At 38.8% G+C, this 17,998-nt stretch overlaps 1 protein-coding gene across 3 annotated transcripts in view; it reads left to right on the top strand.

Annotated features, from left to right (window-relative positions):
* NBN (nibrin) overlaps positions 1 to 17,910 on the top strand; it is a 43,929-nt gene extending 26,019 nt beyond the window's left edge. Inside the window, exons 9-16 of one of the 3 annotated variants that reach the window (XM_019550240.1) lie at positions 2,231 to 2,375; positions 3,930 to 4,193; positions 4,815 to 5,292; positions 7,248 to 7,316; positions 8,718 to 8,873; positions 10,060 to 10,173; positions 13,112 to 13,161; positions 17,442 to 17,910. In XM_019550240.1, the coding sequence (XP_019405785.1) occupies positions 2,231 to 2,375; positions 3,930 to 4,193; positions 4,815 to 5,292; positions 7,248 to 7,316; positions 8,718 to 8,873; positions 10,060 to 10,173; positions 13,112 to 13,161; positions 17,442 to 17,472 (1,307 nt within the window). In that variant the 3' untranslated portion in view covers positions 17,473 to 17,910. Of the gene's footprint in view, positions 1 to 2,230; positions 2,376 to 3,929; positions 4,194 to 4,814; positions 5,293 to 7,247; positions 7,317 to 8,205; positions 8,874 to 10,059; positions 10,174 to 13,111; positions 13,162 to 17,441 lie in introns of those variants that run through there. The other 2 variants (XM_019550241.1, XM_019550246.1) reach the window with 2 other exon arrangements.
* The last annotated feature ends 88 nt before the right edge of the window (positions 17,911 to 17,998 follow it).

Below are 17,998 nucleotides of genomic sequence, written 5' to 3'. Positions count from 1 at the left end.
AAAAAAAAAAAAAAAACAAGGATCTTTTTGTCTTAGGTTGGAATCAAATTTCAGAAATGAAATGAGCTTTTTCAGTCTGGCTGAGAGCATAAATTGATTCTCTCTCTCATTAACAATGCAGATCTTTGTTTTTTAAAATATAAACATTTAGGAAAGAGACCCGGGGATAATGGTAAATTACTTGCATGCAGTGATAGCAACCTGTACCCCCCAAAATGAATCTTGGACTGTATAAATGATGGGGCAGACAAAATTGAAAAAATAGTGGTATTACATTTTCATCTGTATCTTTGGAGCTTTTCTAAGGGGTGGTCAGATATGGTTTAGGTATAGTTGATCCTACCTTGAGACTTGGATGAACTACATGACTGGTGGAGGTACTCCCCTCATAAAAATGATGATATGTTCTCACTGTAAGTGCTTTGGTCAGTTCGGATTATCCTATCAGGAAAAAAGTACAGCAGAAATAGAAGAAATTTGTAAATGAATTGTAAAAAGTATTTGGGACCTGGCTAGTGTGGTGTAAGCATGGAAAAATAATAGTGAGTATTACTTTTTATTCAGAGAATAGATGCTTAAGATAGGATGTGGTAGAGTGAAATGGAAAATCAGGTGCACCTAATTATCCTGTCTTAATGAAACAACAAGGGGAAGTCGGAACAAATTTAAAACTAACCAAAGGAAATAATTTCTTACATAATGCACATTTAACATGAAACTCCTATTGTTACAGGATATCATTAATGATAAAAAAATTAGTGGGATTCAAGCAGGGATTAAGTACTTACACGCAAATGTGAAGATCCATCATGGCTTTAGCTGGTGAATGAAAATGCATAAGGGGTATAAATTTTACTGTTTAATGACAAAAGTCATCAGTGTGATTTGGGAATAAACTTCTCTTATAACCACATTCTAATTTAAAGGCTTCTGCACTGTAGTTGCAAGTTAATTAATACTTATATTAACATTAATAACCTCACAACTAAAACAATATAATTAGTTTGTATTTGTTGGTCTTTGAAGGTAGTTTTTTATGATTTGTTGCATCGGGTCTTGTACACTAACACTAATTCATTTGTATGAAATTATTATACCAGGCATATGTTATGATTTAGAATCCTATAGTCTTTCATAGTTTCATAGTTGTTAGGGGCTAGAAGGGACCTTGCAAATCATTGGGTCCAGCCCCCTTGCACTTGGTAGTGCAAGAGTGATGTTGAAGCTGTGATGGTCCATAAATTATGCAAGAGGCAAGGATTTCTTAGGGTGATATTTAATGGGACCAGCTAGATAGCTGGGATAAAGTTAGACACACTTTTGAACGTAAGACATTCTTGTCAGGTCTCTGATCACAGAAAGCCACGCACAGCATAGTGAAAAACTGCAGTGGGGAGAGAAAATCTCTCAGGCAGCAGACACATGATTTGCAAAAGTAAAAAACCTGATTACTAGGAGATCAAGGCCTATCAAAAGGGAGAAGAGCCAATCTCCCTTTTTCTACATGGAAAGAATGGACAAGTTAGATAAAATAGAATGCACTGTAAATCCAATATCAGTGTTTAGTCCTTGATTCTTAAGTGTCCAGCCAGCTTAAGAACTTTTGTTTCCAAATTTGCCTTGTAAATGGTGTTGGATAGATTTCCCTTGAGTATGATGAGGTCAGAGAGGGTAGTGGTTGTTCTTTGAGAAATGTGCTGCTAATGGTATGTGTGTATCTGTCTTCTATTTTTTTTTCTTTGAGATTTTATTCTGGTGTGTAATTGGGTAGTTACACTTGCATAGTTTCCATAGTTGTACCCACATGGTGCATTGGATCAAGAGTATCGCATTTTAGAAGAGGCATTTGTGGGAACCATGGATCCTGATGTTTTTATTGTGGGGGGTCAATAGTACAACTAGTGCTTTTGCTAATTTTTTGTCTGCTACTGCTGTTTTTCACTATGCTATACCTAGCTTCCTGTGATCAGAGACTTGAAGAAGAATATGTTGCCTTTAAAAGCTTGTTTAACTTCATCCCAGCTACATCGTCCAATAAAAGATACCACTCTACGAGATCCTTGCATTTTTACTTGGTCAGGACTTTCATTGACCTCAGTGGGATTTTGAAAGAGGTCCTAGAATTTGGTCTTGTAATATTCTTGGAGATGCCATTTAATGATTGAATCTTCATAATTTATGTAACAATAGAACAACAAAAATGAACTTGTTCCTTATATTCAATTTGCAGTTATAAAGCCAGCTACTCCTGCAGCAAATCTTCCCAGATCCTCCATTTCTCAAAGTTTGATAGGAGAGGAAACAGTGCCTACTGCTACAAATAATGACTCTGTATACGTAGCTGATACAGAACCAGAAGAACTGACAGACTCACGGTAAAGTTGCAGAGAAATTATTTTTAACTGGATGTTTAAAATCCAGGGTTATTACCCCACCACTGGAAATTTGCAGTAATCTTAGATTTATGGTCAGCTGATGTCACACTCCTGTATTTGCAAAAGGAAATATCTATTACCAAAAGCAGACCTAAAATTATAAAAGTGGGGGATGCAGCCAGCTGGTGGGGTGTCTAATTTATTTGCCCTTTTGACTGGGTCCACTGGGCTTCTTGAAAGTCAGGTGACCCACTTCTAGCAGCAGGTTGTCAGTGCAGTTGGCAGAGCTGCCGTGTTGGTGTGACCCTGGAACCCAGGAGGTGAATGCCACCACTATGTTTAACCTCTTCCCCTGCACCTTTTTTCCCTGATGCAACCAAGGGTCCCAAATTCAGCAGGCAAAGAAGTTGGGTGAGTGACATTCACTTCCTGGGTTTCAGAGCCACACCAACAAGCCCTGCATGCACTATAGTTGAAACAGGTGCGATCACCCCCTGATCAGTCTCTGCTTGTCACATCTAATGGTCACAAACTGACAGAGCAGATATAGGCTAGATATCAGGAAAAACATCTTCGTGGTAAGGGTGGCCAAAATTTGGAATGGGCTTCCAAGGGAGGTGATACTCTCCCCTACCTTGTGGGTCTTTGAGAGAAAGCTGGATAGGTATCTGTCTGGGGTCATCTGACCCCAGCACTCTTTCCTGCCTAGACAGGAGGGAGAACTTGATGATCTGCTGAGGTCCCTTCTGACCCTAGCATCTATAAATCTGTCTACAGTGGATCAGCTTCCGTCTTCAGGTAATAGGTTGTAGCAGTCAGAACATTGGGTCAGGTGTTGGGCAAAGCAATTGGTAATGCAGCTGATTTACTCTTCTAACCATGTTTCTGAGTTTTGAAAGCAATTTCATAATCTAGTGCAGAACTGTGAAATGTATGGCCCGTGAGGCCGGTACAGGGTGTGTGTTGCATATAGTACCCCGCTGGACCAACTCTATGCATTGGCTCTGGTCCACATGGATGGCCGGGGACCTGCCCTCCCTCTCCCCAGAACCACACAGTCTCCCCTGTTCTCCACTGGCCACCTGTCCCTTCCTTTGCCTAATGAGCCATCCTTGCTGAGCCAGCAGCAGCAGCTCTGCCCCAGATCCCAAGCTGCAGCAGCTGTCTGCTGTGGGCACACACTCAAATTTCAGACAAGGCTATTTTCCCCCCCATAGATTTTCTCACATACAGTACTCCTTAAATAAAACATGCACCCAAGTTTTGAAAGGCAGAGTGTAGAAAAAAACGTTTTTTTCCAGAGTCGTGGTCGACTGTGTGAAATAAAGGAAGTCCTCCTGGGAACATAGTGTGTCCCTATTTTTGAGGGCTGATTTTTTTTTGGGGGCAGGTGCATGTTATATCAAGAAAATATGGTAATTTATTTAGCTTCCATGAATGTTGGTATGTAGTATAAAGACAGCTTTAGCAATGCTCTATAGTTTATGCTCAGTCTCAGTTTCTGTATTGGATGCCTGTATATTTACTTAATTTTTTTTGTTTTGTTTTATGTAGCATGGAGATAGATAAAACACAAATGAACAGAAAAGGCAAAACAAATGTACTGGATATAACTACTGTAAAAGAGACTCCCAATACAAGTGGCAATGCAAATATGGGGGTTTTATTCTCCAGGATTGATAAAGTACCCAAGTTTGACCAAAAAAGCTTGTCACTCTCACCTTTTAGAACTTCAGAAGTTGGTAAAAATAGAGATCGAGAATCACAGCAACAGCTGAACTCAATAAAAAATTACTTCCAGCCAGCTACAAAGAAAAGGTACGTTGATAGAGTTTCTAATTTTGAGTAATTTTTATTATCAAATGAGGCTACTTTGCTTTTGCCAGGGGCACTGCGTTCAGGAACACAGACGACGTGCATGAATGCAGTGCCGTATTTGCAGATTTCACCATTCACGGGGATCACTAGAACATATCTCCTGTGAATGGTAAGGGTTGCCTATACAATGTAGCACAGTGTCCACACCCTGGTAAACTAAATTCCTAATACTGGGAGCATGGACATGTGTCGCTATGGTGACATTGTTACTGCGTGGTGATTTAGTACTTCCTTTTGGCAGCTGCACAGCACAGGGTTATTTTTAGCAGCTACTTTGCCATAGTGGTATGCTATGTTGGGGGGAGCATGTTGCTATGCCGAAGTAGCTGCTGGTCACATGTAGATGCCCGCGGATGCTACTTCGCTGTAGCGTCATGTATAGACACGCCTACTGTGTAACCCTACTCCAGGTTTCTTCTACAGAAGATTGAAAGACAATTAACAAGCCCTTACTTGTGAAAATTTGTGTTGATATTTTATCATTGTCTAGAGAGATTTCAAAATTGTTTGGTTGATTTGTGTATACATGATCTTTATTTTTTTTCCCCCTTTCTGTGTAAGGGAAAGGAAGGAAGAAGAGGAAGAAATTTCTTCTGTGCCTAAACTGGCAAAGTTGGAAGACATGTCACTGCCTTCTTCCAGTCATACCCAACCCATAACTTCCTCAACATGGAAAAGTAAAATAGAACAGCCTCAAAGAGAGCAATATACCCTAGACCCAAAAACAAATCTTTTACTTACAGAAACGGGTATAAAGTGTGCAACAGAAAGTAGAAAATCAGAGAGTGATAAAATTGCTGCTAAAAATATTTCCAATACAAAGCCTGTATCAAATAAGAGAAAAGAACAAGATGACTTAATAGAAAATACAGATACCCTAGAGATTGTGTTTGGGAGTAAACAGCTAGATTGGGAAGATAACATGGAGGATCCTGGTATTGAGCCTCAAGCCAACACACAGAAAAAAAGGCGGCTGGAAACTGATGAGAACAGAATTGAAAAAGAAAATGTAACAGGAAATGAAGGCAGTAGAATATTGGTAAGGAATGCTCTTTTATTAAACATGGATTACAAGCTTGATCCTGCAAGCTGCATCTTAATTAGGAGCCATGTGCGGCATACGCTGTCAGCACAGAGACAAATATAGTTGAAGAACAGGTACAAGCTTTGGGTAGTTTGATTGCATGAACACTATAGTAGCTCTCAAGCTGTTTTCAACTAGGAGCTGTATAATTTTTTGGATTAAATTTAAGTATTGTTGTGATAGACATGTCTAAATATACTCCCTCACTTTGCAGGACTAATGAATAGCATGTTTTATTTCCCCAGATACGTTCTTTGTCAATTTAAGGCAATATTAATTTGCACTTTATCTTTTTGAATGTGTTTTTTAAATTCTTTTAAAGAAATCCAGATCTTGCTTTTCCAAGGGGCAATAGTATAAGCAGGACAGCTAAATCTTTCTCTTGCCTAATAACAACATATTAAGTACTGACTGTAGCTCATGCTGGTAATGATAGTCTATGCCAGGCTTGTCCAACATATGGCCCACAGGCCGCCATGTGACCCTCCAAGCTGTTTTCTGAGGCCCGAGGTGCTGTGACAGGAAACAAAAGTAAACACTGTACTTTCAATTCGGGGGGGGGATGATGTGATACTGCTTCCTGTGAGGTCTTTGAATATGGCTTGCTGGCCCACTGGGTGATAAAAAGTTAATGATGCATCCCCACATTCAAAAAGACTGGACACCCCTGGTCTATGCTGTATTTTCTTGCATACCATATGTCCCTGAAATGAGACACACATCTTGTTTTGGAAAAGCAGAATGAAGAAAGAATTTCCCCCCTAGTTATTGCTGAAGGTGAACTGCATGGAGCAGCTCACTTGCCCTCAGCCTGCATGCATAGGCAAAAGATGGTGTCAATTTGGCAGCAGCTGTGAGAGTTGAAACTCTGCTTTGACACTAAAGAGTGGACTTCACTCCTGCTGAATATTGGCTGGAGAGGAGGATAGCACCTGCAGCCATTGCATGTCTTTGTGCCACCAGCAATTTAATACCACCCCCTTATATTAATACACACAACACATTTATTACAAACTAAATTTTTAATGTGGATAAATGTGACCGTAGAATCCTTTTTTTTTTTTCATTTTTGTGAGGTCAGGTAAAAACTGCTTTTGGCATTTCAAATAGGAATCTGAACCCTGAAAAGTCTAATTGTACTGAAATTCTGTCTTGTTGATTAAAGAAAAACTTAGGCCAATCTCATTTGAACATTTCATTAGGCAAACTGTGTTGGGAGTTAGAAAGTAACTGGTTCCAAACTAACATATTTGTACCAGCAAAAGTTATTTACTAGTAATGCTTAAACTGGTTCCCTAAACAGGATAAGCTTGAAAGATCCATTTTAGCAGTTTATACCATCAGGATTACCTAGTATTTCTCTATGGATATATTTATACTAGCAAGTACTTTTAAGTATGGACAGGCTTTAGGTATGGTATTATAGACAGATTGAGTTTGACCCTAAAAATATGTGGTGTTTAAGCTAAAACACAGAATTTAATTTAATTTGAACTCCAGCATGACTTCAGCCATTTGTGAGTAAATTAGGAAATATTACATTGTTTTTGAATCATAGAAGATGATTTACTGTGCTATTTCCATCTAATTTTTTTTTCCTTCATACTGCCATCTGCCACATTAACATACTTTATTACCAGATAGACTTAGCAGTTTCTTCTGAATGTTTCCCATTGAACAAAACTGTGAGAAGTACATCTGCAGGGCACCCATGAGAAGCAAGCCAACTTCCTCCCTTAAAACAGTTTAAAGTTACCTCTCCCCTTTACTTGATACATCAATTTAAAATATGAAAGTAGTACTTTCAAATAGAGATGAAAGTCTGCAGTAACTTTCAGGATTTGAGGTATTCATACTTAAGGACAAGACTTTCTAGTTCTATAATTAGAAAATATTTGTTCAAATAGCAAGAAAATGAATTTGGGTGTGTTCTGACTTCAGAGAAGGAAAATAAGATTAAGCAAGAATCATCAGTGTTGGTAAGTAATCAGTCAGATCAAGGAATGTTTTTTAATAATGTTTTAATAATATTAACCACTACTCAGAAGATGCACCAAAGCTTTGCTTTTTGAAAAAGAGCATGTGTGAACCATGGGATAAAAGGGTTGAGTAACTGAAAGCTTGTCTACATGTAGAAATTTGATTGCTTTAAATATGCCAATATAATTTAGTTAGAACGTGCTTATAGCTCTTGTACTGCAGAAGCAGTTGCCTTTGTTTAAAAGTGCTTGTTTCTGCATTGTACATTTAGTAGTCATTGGATAAAATGGATAGACAGCAGCAGGGAAAGTGTCTGGCTCATTGGAGGGAGGAGCTAAGGTAGGAACTCTAGGGCCACCTCCCTTCTAGGGCACTGCCCATTTTGCTGTGCTGCACAGGAAGCTTCCCTCTGGCTTGCTTTCCTGCTAGTCCCACTCCTGGCTGCCCAGTGGACCAGCTGCAGTGGAACAGGCCAGGTACTCCTGGCCACACCTGTCTCATGGCCCGGTAGTTAGGATACTCTGCCAGCAGGTAGGAGATAGGGGCCTAGAACCTGGATCTTCCTTTTTTAGCACATTTCTAACCACTACATTCTTAGGCTAAAAAGGTTATCTGATGGTATGGACAAAATGCGTGTTCATAGTGGCTTCTAAAGGGCAGAGTGAGCTGCTACTCAAGAATAATTGTTACCTGTGTGCGTGCCTATAGCAGTACAAATGTAGCAAATGTGTTCAGTTTGCTTGTCCAATTCCAAACAACAGAAGCTCCCTAGTTTTCTTTTGAAGTTGCTACAAAAATACATTTCTCCATATCCTTAAGTCTTCCTCTGGCATTAAACAATTGTTAGTCATGGCTTGGGAGCTTACATGGAGTTATGCATCTTTCCAGCTGGAAAAGGATTGCAGCAGAGTGTGAGTGGCCCAAATGGGGAAATTGTTTTTGTTGTGCAGGGTGCAGTAGGAACTAAAATCTATGTAAGTGGCCTGAAATACTACTTTTTCAGGTAACTAGCCATGTAAGTACTACTTACTAGCTTTAAAGTGGGGTATCATGAGGGAGTGAACTTCTGTGAACAGTATGTTTGACTGGAATTACAGAAAATTACAATTTCTTTTGTTTTCCTGAACAAGGTCTCAGGTTTTAAGAGTTTGGTAAACACTCCCTTATTATATCTCTTAACATCTCTGAGTAAGTTAAGTATTAGGTTATATGATATTTTTCAAGGAGAAATCTCTGTTTCAGCTCTATTTTAGAGGCCAGGTACTCCTGTATTCTCAGCTTGTATCTGTTCTTTGCTTGCTATTTCTCAACTGTGAAGTTTAAACTATTGTATCTTGTAAAGAAATACGTGGAGTTTATTAAGCAATCTGAAGTTCTTTCCCCCTTCCTCCCAACCCAAGAGCCCTGACAAACTTCATGATGATTCTCACAGTTTGCCCAGCAAACTCCTGTTGACTGAGTTTAGATCACTGGTTGTCAGTCATCCAAGACCAAATGTTCAAATCACTGCAAAAAACAATTATGGGGAACTGAAAAACTACAAGAAATTCAAAAAGGTTAGTGCATATTTTAAACTCTATCACAAGGTAGCACTGTTGGAAATAAGTTTACAGATGTTGTCATGATGCAGATAAACTGTTACTGAATGAAAGTTATTCTTTAGAAGTTCTGTTGCTGCTTATATTTACGTAAACTTACTATCAAAACTGAAAATATTCATACAAAAATAGCTGGCAGGTACCAGGTACTGATATTTATACTTGTACTTATGGTGTTTTTATAGGCTTGTGTAACGTGTAACTTGAACTAACTAACTAAAAGAAACTGTGTGATTGCTTATAGAATTCTAACTCCAAGCTTATATGTCCACAGAAAGTTCTATTGACTTGAATTGAATATTTTAACTAATAAAATTAGAAAGTTAAAATCTAAAATGAAGCAATGACCATTCAGGATCTGGAAGCAATTTTTAGAAAACTGTTTAGTGTTCAGTGTAAAAGTACTGCTTCAGCCTAGAATTTACAGAAGAATTGTAATCTGATCTATAATACTTTAAGCACACTTGCACAAGGAGCTACATTTTAAAATGCTTTAACTGAAAACATCTTGAAAAGCACAACGTTTTCCAGGCAAATGTTTCTGCCATTTAGAAGTGGCATTTTTAAAACTGTTTAATAAAACTTGAAAATATGTTCAGAGAGTTTTTTCTCATATTGAAATGGGTTCTGCATACAATTCAAAAAATAGTACCTATCAATAAAATATCAATTTCTACTTTGTTCAGAATTCACTTAAATATATTGGTAGTGTTAATGATCTGGTAGCCACAATGATCCAGGAGTTATGTGAGAAGATGGGGTTTTTCAGGGGGGGTTATACTTTTATCTGACCAGCTGCATGGTTGGGATGAAGTTAGGCTTTCAAATGCAATGCATTAATCAGGTCTGAGGAGAAACCTTTAAAGTATTTAATATTTTAAATATATTAGCACATCTATTTAGCAGCAGTATGCAGCAGATCATAGCAGTCTGCTGATAATGAAGGAGTTTGCAGTGTTCTGCTGCTACATTCTTTTCAGGAAATCCTCAATGGTTATTTGTTGTATATCTACATCCACTGGCAACTGAAAGAAATGTATTCCTCTGTTCTGTCTGCCAGGGTTTCTTGAATTTACTAAAATTGTGTTTCATCTTGTGAGGTTGTTAACCAGCACTGTAACAGCAACCATTTGGTACCTAACAGGTAGCTTATCCTGGAGTAGGACAGCTTCCACACATTATTGGAGGATCTGATCTTATAGCTCATAATGCCAAAAGGAATTCAGAATTAGAAGAATGGTTGAGGCAGGAAATGGAGGTAAGGAATTATTTCCAGATGACCAGACTTAATCAATGCTTTATCCTTTGGTGAATCCTTTGAACAAGCCAGCTCTGAGCCTGTGTTCTGAACAAATCTGACACTTACATAGGTACATGTGCACACACCCACGTACCCACATGGATGCAAAGCATTCAATTGTAAGTCTGATTTTTGTGCCATCTTTTTGAATGACTTGGATATGCAACTTCCAAACAGCCAGCACAGAGGAAACAGTGCAGTAAAACTAAAACAAAAAGTATTAGCTAAGGAAAGACTGATGTTAAGCTAAATAAGCATTTTGTTGAAACTCCACTCTGTGGAAATCCTACCAGTGGCTGTGAAAGCTTTTATCTTAAGCTTGGTGGCTTCTTGTAGTCAAGTTATTATCATGCCGTGTGACTGATATTCTGCTCTTTGGTAGAATAGAACATAGTCAATACCATATTTCCTCGCATACAGCATCCCCAAATATAATATGCACCTTATTTTGAAAGGCAGAATGAAGAAAAAAGATTTTTCCAGAGTTAGGGCTGCATGAGCAGGGACGGAGCCTAATCTTCAGCTGACTCACCCTCCTTTTAGAACTAAAACTGAGTCCTTTGCTGTAGCTGAAGACTGATCTGCATGGGTGGATCTATGATTTTGAAACGTGCCAATGTGTCTGAGCTAAAGGAGCTGTGAAATGGAAGCCAGAAAAAGCTAGCAGATAGCAACCTGGTCATAAGAAAGGTTAGCTTGATTAATGGAACATCAGGATCATTAAAAAGGAGAGACTATCATTAATACCTGTAGAATGAAGAACAGGCAGCCCTTAAGTCAATTAACTCTTTCAGCTGTTTGAACAGTACTAGTATAGGTACTGCACTATGAAACATGGATCAAACCAGGGTGCTTCCAACCCCATGCAAAAAATTAACTTTCCTGCTTAATACGTGCAGCTCAGCTTTAGGGGGCTGATTTTTGGGGGTGCATATTGCATGCAAGAAAATACAGTATTTAGATTACATACATGCATGAGACCTGAATTTTGTAGGGAATTTTTACTATAAAATATTTTTTATCTTTACATGCATCTTACATCTTATTGTAGTGGTTCTCAAGTGTTTTCATTCTGTCAATAGTTTCTATAAACTGGTGTCAAAGGCCATGTACCATTCCAGCATACCAATCCAGCAATATAACCTGATTAATTGAAAAGATAGTAAGTAGTAATAAAGAGAGAGTGCAAACAACAGGGCTTCTTTTCCTTCCCCATTTTGCTGTTTTATTCTTCTTGGTTATCAGAAGTCTATTCCAGCATAAGGAATCTCATTTCATTGTTTTGCAATATGGCAGTACTGTAGTTTCTGATGTTGTGTTTGGCCTCCAACACAAATTTGATCATGGTGCAATTTATATCAAGCACATGAAAGAGAGAGATGTATTAGCTGTGCAGCAGAATAAGGATCTTGCTATTTTTTTCCATCCTGTTGAAAAGCCACTACAAGCCCGAACATATAGGTCAGATTTCACTTAACAGAGAATCCCCACTTGAAGACACATGCTTCACCCAAGCAGAAACAGTTTGGGTTAGAAGTGCACAGATCATATTTGGGTTTATGCTATTACTAAAAATATTTAATTTCAAAGTATTTTAAAACAGTTTGCAAAAAAAGACATATACAGAACACAAATTAGTTCTGAGAGAGGCTGAAGACCTGCAACAGATTTCTTTTTTTTTTTTTACTAGCATTTGTGGATGTTCAGTGTTTTTGAAACTTACCCCTTAAAGTTATGTGGTGATGCTAATAGGAATCTGAAATAGCATAGTTCACTATACTATTGTCCATTCTCCCTTGCCACAAAAATGTGCCTGTTTCTTAAAAATCTAAAATCCCTAACTTGGACTGAATTACCATTTTTTTTTTTGCATAAAGCACATGCTGGAATATAATACAAGCTTCTTTGTTAAGTGAAATCTGACCTATATGTTTTTGAGAGACAGAATGAAGGAAAAAATATCTTTCCTTACAGTAATTGAGTAGCAGCAGCTAGGGAACAAAGCCTGTTCACTGTTCTGTTCCCTATGGGTTGCAGGTAGATTTTTACTTTCACTTTTGTCCATCATCAGTAGAAATTGTTCTTACCAGATTTCTTGTGTAAAATGCATGCTATAGTTTCCAGCAGCTGGTTGTGGGGGAGAGGGCGTGACTGTATGCAATAATACAGTACATGTATCAATAGCTCTCACATCTTGAAAGTCATTTTCATTTTGATAATTTCTAAACAAAAGGATTTGATTTTCTAATTTCAAAATTATTTTAATTAGAACGTTCCTTCAATTTCACTTTAGAGTGGTTAAAATTTAAATTTAATCAGAAACAAAGCAACTTGGCCCAGAATAAATGATATTTTGGTTTTAAGATAAAAACTTTATAAAAAATGTTACTTCACCCTGCTCTAATGCACACTGAGGATTTAAACAATAGTAAGAAAAACTACTGCCCTGTTGAAAAGTATAACTAGTAGTTATGGCAGACCAGTGTAGGTCATTTTTTATTTTGCCTTGCACCTCCTTCTGGCTCTGAAAAAAGGAATGCTAACAGTGTGCAGAGGAGTCTCTCTTGTATCATTGCATTCTACCTGTGAAGTAGACCTAACTTCTACCAACTGTTAGGTTTCTGCATGTTCCAGTTTCAGTAAAACAGTCCTGGTTTGGAAGGGTCAGAAACTTGGGTCAGTCTGGCTTTTTTTTTAAAGTCCCTGTCATTTTTCTGTGGCATATGGGACTGATAATTTTTCACATTGCTTTCTGTATCTCTGCTTCACTGTTTTAACTGTCATAAGTGCACATATACAATGTCTCTGCAGAAAGATATGCTTAAAAAGGAATACATTGCTCAGACAAATAGTTTCTTCCTCTGAAATACTGAAGATAAGTACTTTATTTTTTCAGGAACAGAATCGGCATGAAAAAGAGGAATCACTTGCAGATGATCTCTTTCGGTAAGATTTTTTTTGTGGAGGGTTAGTAATTTTAGTAGACACCTGATACATTATGCAGTAGATTACATTATGCTCCCTGCCCCATTTCCTGCACTGCTTTGTACTTCCTTCCCTGTGCTTTCTGTCTGATTTTTTTTTGCTCTGCCTTCTATTTCCTGCTTGTCCTCTCCATGGTCCATTGTGCACCATACACAGGGCTGCCCATTCCATTTGTGTGGCACTTGTGCACACAGGTTGGTCATCTGATATAAGTAAAACACTCTATGTAGTTGGATAAATCCCAGTTGTTTAATCAGATATATTATGAGTAAATCTTCACTTTTCCTGTTTCTTTTCTGAAGTCCCTTGATAATGGCATCTGTGGAATATGCCCAACTTGATATTTCTGTCCATCTCTAATTTTGTTTATGCCTTAAGTTTTCACTTCATGGGCTCCACTTGACTCTCTATAACCTAATATTCAGAACATCAATGATAAAAATATTTCAAATAAAATTATTTGCCACCTTATTTCCCTTCTGTTATATACATCACTTTGGTCCCTACTGGCACTAACCTGGACATTCTTTCTCACCTGTGTAAGTTCGGTTTACCTTCCCGCCCCTAGAGCAGCAGTTCCCAAACTCTGACAGATTGTGCACCACCAATTTAAAGTGATATAACCTTAAGTACCACCAGCAAATTTTTGTCACATAAAGTAATTATAATAAATCTGTTAATGCATACTACTGACAGGTTGTCTGCATACAACTAGTGGTACCTGTACCACAGATTGGGAACTGCTGCCCTAGAGTTTACCAGTGCCTCCACAGTTGCATCTCTGTTGGTTGGACAGGTTAGTAGGGCTGTGCAAAGCTTCAGTCGCTGGTTCAATTTGGTGGAGATTGGGCCTGATTCAGCGGCCAAATCTCTGAAACTGAATCAAATCAGGAGACCGTTTCATCTCTGTGAATCAAATCGGAACCCTCCAAATGGATTTGGAGAGATTCAGTGATTCAGACATAAACACAGCTTTAAAGGCATTTTTCTGTGTATCCCAAGGTACCAGGCAGCTTATGAATGCTGAGATGGTGGGGTGGATGGAGCATCCCATGGGAACATGGAGGGTCCCCAGCACGCTCAGTGGTGGACCTAGAAGTACCTCCTGGATCGGGGTGGCAGCTGGTGCCACCTGGGTCTGGGGGGGCACCTGGGGCCTCCCTGCGGCCGATTTGCTGAGCCAGGGGGTGCAAGATGGGGGTCCCCTGGGTGCTCAGTGGTGAAACTGGAAGTGGTGGACCGGAAGCGCTCCCATGGGACATTCCATCCGCCCCACCATCGCAGCGTTCAAGAGCCACATCTCGTACCTCAAGATTTGTAGAAAAAGCATTTAAAGCTGTGTCTATGGCTGAATCGGGACAGTGATCCGAATCAATGAATCAAATCACTCCTTGATTTTTGGGCTGGATCCAAATCCAGTTTGGCCCCTACAGCTTGGACCTCTGGCTAAACCACAGATTTTCTTTTTCAGAAGAAATAAAGGCAATGCAAAACAAACTCCTTGCAAATTACAGCTTTTTCATCAGGCTTGGGTAGACCTCCTCTCCTTTTTCTCAGAGCTTCTTCCTTCAGATAGGGCTCCAACATGGTCCTTTGCCTCCTTTATTTCTGCTTCAGGCTATTTCTTCAAGGCCTTTCTTCATGAAAAAAGATATTTCCTTTCTCTAGTTTTCTCCTTTGGTAGAAACTTCTAGCAGATCTTACCATCTCTCTGATCTTGTTCCAGACCAAGGAAAGCAGGCCTTTTTATATACTAGCTAGCAGTATTAACAGGCTACAGTTAACATGTTTACCAACTCAACTGCAGATCATAAAATCCTTTGTTTTGGGCCCAGCCCACATCAAAGGAGTAAGATGAAGCCCTCTTACAGGCCCAGACTCCCCTTGTGATACTGTTCACTCTTGTAGGTCTGTAAATCTGTCATCTCTAAGAAACTTTGTTTCCTAAACTCTCTTTACTTTTCTGATACTGGGAATCCTCATTTTAGTTTCTGTTCCCCTGCCCTATCCTAATCAGTCCTCTTCTCATATTGTTCCTTGTCCAGTGGACTCTCCAACTCTAAGTCATCACTTTCTTGGGCTGTGATTTCTGATCAATTCTAATAAAGAAAGGTCTAGCTCTGAGCTGAGTTGGCTTATCTTTATTCAGTTTCTGGAACTCAGCCAGTATTATTGGCTTCAACATATTTAAATATGAAAATTACATAATATAAAACAATATATCACACTTGCATATGTATATGTAAATTGTACTCTTACATGAAATACTTTGACTGCAGCCTCACCAATGAAATGGTTCCGCAGTAAACATTCATTGTCTTTATATAATATTAGCAAGTAAATCTAACTGCTGAAAGTCAGAAGACTTCTTGCTCTGATTTTTGAAGCTACAGTTGGCTTCAAAGATCTGTAAACATCTGTACATTTTGCAGTGTGTAGAATTGAGACTCATGTAGGGGTTGGAAGGATAAGCGAAGTGATTGAATGTGATGCAAGACAAAATACTGTGCTTAGTGTAACTGAATTATGTCAAAACTGAATCCAAGATTTCTGTTTGCTATAGTATGTCATGAATTGTGATGCTAAGCACAAATCGTTAAGGAAAGCTTCCATTTTATTTACTTAATTTTTTTTTCCTATTGCATTTAAAGTGTGCTCATTAACTGCAGTATTCTATCTAGGCTCCAATTTTACACAGTGCAGGAGTGTCAAAATCATCTGATCCCACAGATGAGGGCCAGAGTCGGTGCATGTCACCACATGTGGCAGGCCAGAAGGGGCTGCTCCTACACTGAGCCACCCACCTCACTGTGTCCAACCATCTACCAAGCGCTGAGTGCCTCCCCGGGACTGCCTCCTGTCTGGCTGACCACCTTTCTGGAGCACACCCCCAAGCTTGGGGGTACTGTTGCCAGCACTCAGGGGTCTGGACTGTTTCTGGGCCCTGTGCCCCCTCTGGGGTACATAGGCCTTGTAGTCCTTGAGGGCGCTTGACCCACAGTGAGAACTTGGGGTGCTTCCTTTAGCCTGAAGCATAAAAAAGTAGCCTTCCGTAGCAAACTGAAACACAGGGAGACAAAGGCAGGCCTGTATCCCTCTCCCAGCCAGTCCACCATGCATATAATAGTGGAGAGCTGTATTGGTTAAAGAAGATAGGCTTGGGGAAGGGTACAGGATAGAGAAGTATCTAGCCAAAGAGAAATGCCATCAAATTTAACTACAGAGCCTCACTTCACTCAGTAGTTAAGTACGGTAGTTTGAAGGAACTGGCAGCCCTTGTACAGCTTTAGACTTGCATTTTTGGTTTTAATACCTCAATATTAACACTCCACTGTTAACCATGTATTACTTCCGCAGAGGAACATATTAATTAAATCACCAACAGAGAAGCATTCTGTTACAGTATCCTGAACCCTGTAGGAACCTTTTTAAATTCTAAGCATATATGAACAGCTTGTAGCTGATGATAGCAAGATAGTTTCAAAGCACATGCATTTTCTTTTTTGCAATACCTCTAAGTTACTTAGAAACAGCAGTGACCTGCAGTACATTTCTAGTTAGGCTTACAAGTTGTGACATTTTACTGTCTATGCAACAAAGGGGCTTAGTGAAGGGGATCAGAATTAGGGGAAGTAAATCTGCCTGATCATTCTGTTACAGCAGCTATAAGCTGTTCATTCATGTGTAAAAACAAAGCACTTTCGAGTGTCAAAGAAGCAAAATGGGGTTGTTGTTTTTTGTGGGCTGGGACCATGAGTAGAAAGAGAAAAAGGGGGCTGTAGCCTGGATTTCAAAATAAAAACACTTTTATGTACATAAAATCATTTTGTGTCCTGTCAAAAGCGATGAGAAGAGATTGAGAGGAAGAACTGGGGGGCAGGGCTGTAGGGAGACAGAAGGGTTTTGTAAATATTTTTCCAAAGTTAGCTGTAATGTGCGACACACGGTTCAGTGATTTTTCTTTATTGAGAGGAACTTTACGTTCTACTTGTGATATACACAGGGATTTTGGAAATCCTGTTCTTATCCGCAAAGATATTTTACTTTTAATTAATAACAATACAAAGCACAGTTCAGAACACCCTCAGTTCCCATTGACTTAAATGGGACCTGGCCTGCAGTACCATGGGCCTGTTCTACAGTAAGGAAAATGAAATGTCAGACCTTAACTAACCATTACTTAGTTCTGATGATCAAAGGCATCATTCTGGTTATAACAAAATTCCTTCTTTTACTTGTAGATATGATCCTCATGTGAAAAGGAGAAGATAAGCTTGAATTCATGATGAATCCACAGCAAAATATGTTTTGCCACCACTTACCAATGTGTTTACTGGCTACCATTTGTCATCTGTATGGAGAGTTTAAACTACATATTGTGAAACTTGTTTTTAAGCCCTGGTTTTATTAAAAAACAGATAAAAATAAGTTTCATTGTTCAGTGCTTATGATTTCTAGACTTCTGGGTTCAAGAACTTAAAATCCCTTTGCTTTAGAGCAATGTTTTTTAAACCATCCCAGATATTTTAGGTTTCACTTCAAGTTGTTACTTTCCAATTGCACAGCAGCAGGTGTTGGTTACAGTTTATTCTGAAAAAGGAAATTATTGGTAATTCATCTGACTCCATTTTAAAAACAGCCAACTTGATTTGTTTAGCCCTGTACTGTAGTGATTACTTGCCCTGCGATAGGCTTGTGTGAATGGTGTATAAATAAAGTGCAGATGTTTAAACTACACGAAATTCATTTTTATAAGGAAAAAAGTTTTACAAATGTCTTAAACTGACTTAACTCTAGC

This window comes from Crocodylus porosus, unplaced genomic scaffold (assembly GCF_001723895.1).
Source record: "Crocodylus porosus isolate Cpor-Errol unplaced genomic scaffold, CroPor_comp1, whole genome shotgun sequence".
NCBI lineage: Eukaryota > Metazoa > Chordata > Crocodylia > Crocodylidae > Crocodylus > Crocodylus porosus.
The sequence above is the reverse complement of the archived record's forward strand: the minus strand, read 5'-3'. Positions and strand labels throughout refer to the sequence as shown.